Raw genomic sequence first — 6,487 nt, 5'->3', positions numbered from 1 at the left:
TCAACAACCTTAATATAATTTATGTACTCTTAACAGTACAAAAAACAAATTAAAAAGATAAACAAACAATAAGTCTCAGTGACATATCAACCAACACCACAAACTATATTAATCACATTACTAACACAGTTTAGTCTTTCATAAGTGGAAAACAATGCATACACAATTCATCATCACAACTCTGACCTTATAACTATAAAAAACTTGAAAAACAATGATCAACCCAAAACGCAAAATTCACAATTATAATACTTTAGCATATATTGAGATGAAACAAAAAAATTTGTCTATATGCGCACGCAGGGACAATGCCCCTAGTAACATTAATAGGATATCGATCGGTGATAAATCAACGAGTTGTTGGTTTACTAATAAAGGAGTTCTAGTAGGCATTTCATCATTGGAATTTAATTTTCGTTAGAAATGACTATTTACACTTTTGGAGTTTCCAACAAAGAATTGAAACTATTTTCTTTACCAAAAAAGATTTCTGTGAGAATAAAACTAACAAATATCCATGAGAGCAGCTGTCTTTCCTTCTCGTAGACATAAGAACAGCTGTCTTTCCTACAGAATCAGTAACTATCTTCATATTTAATATATTTACTATTCCACGAGAGAGCACTACTATAAAGTGAGAACTCTCTCCTCCCTCAGATAAGTATGCAACCTAAAAAACTAAAACGAACATTTGAAAGAGATAAACAAACCAACATGGTAGAGGTCTTCAATTTATGGACTCTGATACTTTCACTCATAGTGGTGAAGCTTTATCATTGGATTTATCAGTGGAACAATCCAAAGTGTGAAGGAAAGCTTCCTCCAGGATCAATGGGCTTTCCGATCATCGGAAAGACCTTCGAGTTCATGAAACCTCATGATGCTATTCAGTTGCCAACATTTGTGAAGGAGAAAGTCCACAGGTTATTTGATTTTATATTTTCAGTATAAGGTTGTGGAGTTTTTTTTATGAGAAATATATATTTAAAGATGTTTAATTCTTACATAATCAGTTATCTAGTCTTTTTTTTTTAGCAACTAACAGTTATCTTGTCTTAATTTTCCCTTTTTATTGGAAAACCAGATATGGGCCAGTTTTTCGGACTAGCTTGTTTGGAGCCAAAGTTATAATCTCGACTGATAGTGGATTGAACATAGAGATGGCAAAGACGAATCATGTGCCTGGCATGCCGAAGAGCTTAGCGCGGTTATTCGGCGAAAATAACTTGTTCGTACAGAGTAAAGACTCTCATAAGCATGTACGCAGCGTAACAACCCAGTTGTTAGGTTCACAAGGTTTAAAATTGAGAATGATGCAAGACATCGATATCTTGACTCTCACACATATTGAGGTAGGAGCCAGAAACGGCGGTCTTGACGTCAAGGAAACAGTAAGCAAGGTAAAATATAAGTTTCCACTTTAGCGCCGTGCCTAGTGTGCATTTAGAAAAAAAAGTTATGTATGAAGTGCCTATTTAACTTATTTGTATTTCCAATCCAGTGCCGGCTCCAAATTCATACCGTAACAATCTTTACCAAAAAAACAATAATTTTGATCATAAACATATAACGAAACAAAAGAAATTGTTATAGGAAAAGTATTTAAGTTCTCTACACCAAAAATAAGTGATGATTAACCATATACGAGTTCTACACTTTAGACAGTATGTACAAAATCACAGCCGGATATGATATTTTGAGAGTACCAAAATAAGAAAGTATATACAAATTAATTTATAGTATTTACAAGCTTTATAGAAGAAAACTATTATTTTCAAATTATAATCTTAAAATTATAGTTTACAATGTAACTAGGTGTTTGCGGGCGTAACAAATTTACAAATATTTCTAAGTAAATGTGCTATCAGTTCAAATCATCATAATTGTTTATTTGTTCGAAATATTAATAATAAGTTAAACATCAAACTTTATATATGATAAATTACTTCATCACAACAGAAAATACTTTTTATAGTGGAAATACTCATGCGTTTAAAATATTAGTATTAAATTAAATATCAAACTCTTTATATATGAATTTTTTTTATTATAATATAAATATTTTTAAATGCATAAAATAAACTTAAAAATACTCATGTATATAAAAATTATATATATAATATAATATCCATAAAGTCTGCATGTATGTGCGCTAATTAAAATAAAAGTAAAAAAGTATATCTATCAAATGTATATTACAAGTGAGATTGAATTTAAGCTTACACAAAAGCGAATATAAGTTTTATAAATTATTATTTGAAAAAGTATATAATTTTTTTTTTAATTTTATGTATGTTTATATGCATCTTAGTTTTTGTGCATAGCGAATATGTATAAAGTTAGGTTCAGTTAGATGATAATGCATGTGTATTAATATTTTATTTAAAGAGTTATTAACGTATCATGTTTATTCATAGATCTATTTTCAAGGAATCTATTTTTAAAACAAAAAGCGTATTAGATCCAAAATAATTGATAGATAAAAAAAACATGACAAATAAGTAAAGTAAGCAAAACTATATAAAAGTTGACAAGTAAGCAAATTTATTTTTTAAATAATAATATAGATATTATTTATATAAAAATCATAATAGTTGAATATATTATGCATTTTAATAGCCAGAAACAGTCCAACTTGACAAACAAACAAAACAAAAATCTAATAATATGGCGCTGATATTTTCACCATTGACAAACAAACAAAATTCTAATAGTACATGATGTTACAAGATAACTAATTATGTCGTTGACAAAAATAATATTATATTGTTCAAGGGAAAACAAACAAAAGTTTGGCATTTATAAACAATATATATTATTTTCAAAAGTTGTAACATGATATTAAAATTATTGTAACATGATCAAATTTATTATAGATATTACATTCTGACAAGATTTTTAGATATTTTAATAATATGTATATCATATCAAAAATAATTTTTTATAGAAATATTTATACTTTTCGTTGATAGTTAAATAAGTAAAGCTAAGTTTTAGTTTATTACTTAATATCAGGATAAGTATAATCAAGTTTCTAAATTAGTGAAAATATTTAAAATTTAGTGAATAATTTAATTGAGTGATTAGCATTTGATTTATTAGGTTTAATAAATATTTTTTTAATTTAAATATTTTGACTAAAACAATAAAACTAAAATTTATTAAATTTATTTTAAAATAAGTAAAATAGTATAAAATTATTATTTTATAAAATGAAAAATAATTTTATGAACTAAAACTAATTTAAATACAGTCGGATCAGAAATTTTAACTAACCAAAAAATTACAAGTGATTACTTTATACTTGTAAAAACTAATGAACTTTAAAGCTAAATATAATGTAAATATAATTTTAAATGAATATTTAAAAAAAAAATTATTTTTTGTGTGTGCCGCATGAAATCATCTAGTTCTCCATTGTAAGTGGTGTAAAATTCAAATCTTTTGAGGTTCACTCCAAAATAAGAAGCAGATTATTTTTATTTTGTAGCTTCAAAATGAAAATTGAAGGGAGACTTTTTTTGGAAAATTGTGTATAGGACTTCTATTAACATAGGCACGGCTCTTGTGAGTTGTTACAATAAGAATCAACTCGATTACTTAATTAAGATTGGATCATTTCCTCTAATACATATCATCAAACTTTACAGATCTTAATTGAATGTCTTGCCAAGAAAGTTATGGGCGAAATGGAACCAGAGGCTGCAAAAGCACTCACACTCTGTTGGAGCCATTTTCCAAAGGGGTGGTTTCGAATATCCTGGAACATTCCTGGTAATGGCGTCTATCGAATGATGAAGGTACACCTCTTTTTATTCATCTATAAACCCTTAAAATAGCTCTATATGAGAATTAGAGAAAGAGAACTGGGGTGATGATGCTCTTAAACAGGCAAAAAAACAGATGATTAATATATTAAAGGAGACGGTGTTGAAGAAAAGAGCTTCAGGAGAAGAGCTTGGAGAGTTTTTCAAGACGCTACTTGGCGAAATGGAAGGAGAAGAGGAAAAGATAAGCGTAGAGAGTGCGATTGAGTTCATATTTATTTTCTTTTTGATTGCTAACGAAGCAACACCAAGCGTCCTTGCGGCTACAGTAAAGCTCATAAGCGACAACCCTAAAGTCATGCAGGAATTAAAGAGAGAGCATGAACGCATTGTCTGGGATAAGAGTGAGAAGGAGAAGAAGACTGGCCTAACATGGGAAGACTACAAATCAATGACTTTCACGCAAATGGTCAGCATTAATTGTCAACAGAGTTTTGACAAAAAAAACAGGGTTTTGACTGAAAATCGACGAACCTTATCATAGTTTAGACAATCATGGTGTTTTGTTTCAGGTGATAAATGAGTCACTGAGGATCACAAGCACAGCGCCGACAGTGCTTAGAATAATTGATCATGAGTTCCAGTTTGGTGAATATACAATTCCAGCTGGTTGGATCTTCATGGGCTTTCCTAGTGTCCATTTCAATCCTGAAAAATATGATGACCCTTTAGCATTTAATCCATGGCGGTGGAAGGTGATTTTTAATTTGTTCTTCATCCTTAAATTATACATTCATAAGATTTTTTGCATTTATTAAACTACATAATTTTTTTCAGGAAAAAGACCTGACGGCTATTGTCTCGAAGACGTACATTCCTTTTGGCGCTGGTTCCAGACTATGTTTAGGAGCTGACTTCGCTAAGCTTCTAATGGCCAGTTTTATCTATCACTTGTGTAGATACAGGTTCAATTAATCACCTAATGACTCCTGATTCGATTTTTAATATATGCGGTCAAAAGTTTAATTTACATATATTTTTATATGTATCTATGGTTTCAAGGTGGTCAATGAAGGCAGAGACTACAGTACTTCGAAGGTTTATACTTATGTTTCCAGGTGGATCTGATGTTCAAATCTCACAAGACACTGAAGTGGAAAACTCTGCTGGTTAGTAGAGTGGTTATAGTCCATCGGAGGTTGCTGGTTCGGAGTAAGCTACACTATATGAGTGTATACGTTGAACAGTACTAATTACTGCATAAATAAAAGCCATCTTGTAAGAAACAATGATTAAAGTGTATGTTTCTATTGAATGCATAGAAACATACAAAGTGAAATAACTCCATTTTTCCAACAAAATGAAATAACTCCATAACAAAGTGAAAAATGAAGTAATAAACAAAAAAATAAATACATTATTTCACTTATGGAATAGACTCATTTTTACTTTAAATTAGGTTAAGTCAGTCCGCACTTCGCGCGGAAATTTGTTTCATTATATTTTTCCTTCATATTTGTTTTTAGTTTAAATGATTTTATTTTAATTATGTATTGAACATTATTTTGTATTTTTTTTTAGTTTTTATCATTCTTTTTTCGTTGATCTCGTTTTTATTAGTTTTGTTGGAATTAATTAAATTTTCTAATACAATTATTGCGATTATTAATGAAGTTTTGCTTTTAACTTGATTATGTCGGTATATATATTTTAATCTGTTTATTTCAGTATAAATTATCTAATTTTATTTTTGTTATTTTTTTTGTTTGTTATCGGGTTATTTTACATTAGTTGGATTATGCAAGTATATATTTTTAATTTCCATACCAGTATTAAAATAATGGTTGAGTTTTTTATTTTAGAATTTAAAAAAATACACAAAATTAAATACAATAACTTTATATTTACTGTTCACAATACTTACAAAAAATATTTATTTTACCATTAAAAACAATTTTAACGTAACTTTATAAAAACGTTTAATTTATTATCAATTATATGTAATAGATTAATTTAAATATTTTTATGATACTAAAACAATACTTATTAAATTTTAGAAAATAATTTGAAACATTGACCTCATTAAATCTATTGATTTATTATATATTAACATTTAGATAATTATTTTTATTTATTAATTTTCGTATTATACTTAAAAGTAGTGTATTTATATTGTTAAACGTATTATTAAGCTATTAATTTTTGTATAGCAATAATGGTTAATGATTATATGATTACTTTATAATAATCATTATGATTTGCAGGTTTGAATATATACTATATTTAAAATCATCAAAATATAAACAGTTGACTTTCGCAAAAGCCGGTTTTCATTTTTTATATTTTTTATGCGTTCTTATTGTTTTGGATCTCATTTTGGAAGAACTCAATTTTTTTTTTTTGCTTGTTAGTTTAATTGTTACAGTTATTGTTCTTTGTGCATCAATGTTTTTTATTTTTCTGTGTGTGAATTAATTTGAAGAACTGTAAGAAGATGAAAGAGTGAGAAGGAGGTTTAATCGATTCTTTTTCGATGGAGAAACAACTCAATTTTCTTTGCAGTACATGCCAATTAAAAAAATAGATATGTATTAAACTCAAAAAAAAACACGAAAAATTAAGTCAAGAAAATTCTAAATGCGCAAGTGGATTATTTGATATTCTTTTTGAGTATAATTATATATTTAGTATATAACATTATTTATGTGAAATCGTTTTAT

The 6,487-nt window shown here is 27.8% G+C and overlaps 1 protein-coding gene across 1 annotated transcript; it reads left to right on the top strand.

The window, feature by feature from the left end:
* Nucleotides 1–628: 628 nt before the first annotated feature.
* On the top strand, nucleotides 629–5,109 carry LOC106377118 (cytochrome P450 708A2). Its single transcript, XM_013817290.3, has 7 exons — nucleotides 629–923; nucleotides 1,085–1,400; nucleotides 3,651–3,800; nucleotides 3,892–4,236; nucleotides 4,340–4,522; nucleotides 4,605–4,732; nucleotides 4,830–5,109. The coding sequence occupies exons 1-7, from the start codon at nucleotides 664–666 to the stop codon at nucleotides 4,939–4,941; spliced, it is 1,494 nt and encodes a 497-aa protein (XP_013672744.1). The 5' UTR covers nucleotides 629–663; the 3' UTR covers nucleotides 4,942–5,109.
* Nucleotides 5,110–6,487: the final 1,378 nt, after the last annotated feature.

The sequence above is a fragment of the Brassica napus genome, chromosome C1, assembly GCF_020379485.1.
Source record: "Brassica napus cultivar Da-Ae chromosome C1, Da-Ae, whole genome shotgun sequence".
NCBI lineage: Eukaryota > Viridiplantae > Streptophyta > Magnoliopsida > Brassicales > Brassicaceae > Brassica > Brassica napus.
The sequence above is the reverse complement of the archived record's forward strand: the minus strand, read 5'-3'. Positions and strand labels throughout refer to the sequence as shown.

What these genes read in the sequence shown, in the direction of transcription:
- LOC106377118 (XM_013817290.3), top strand. Translation starts at nt 664, where the DNA reads ATGCAACCTAAAAAACTAAAACGAACATTTGAAAGAGATAAACAAACC. An exon ending in TCAAGGAAACAGTAAGCAAG is followed by an intron (nt 1,401 to 3,650) that starts GTAAAATATAAG and finishes CAAACTTTACAG; the next exon opens with ATCTTAATTGAATGTCTTGC. An exon ending in TATCACTTGTGTAGATACAG is followed by an intron (nt 4,733 to 4,829) that starts GTTCAATTAATC and finishes TATGGTTTCAAG; the next exon opens with GTGGTCAATGAAGGCAGAGA.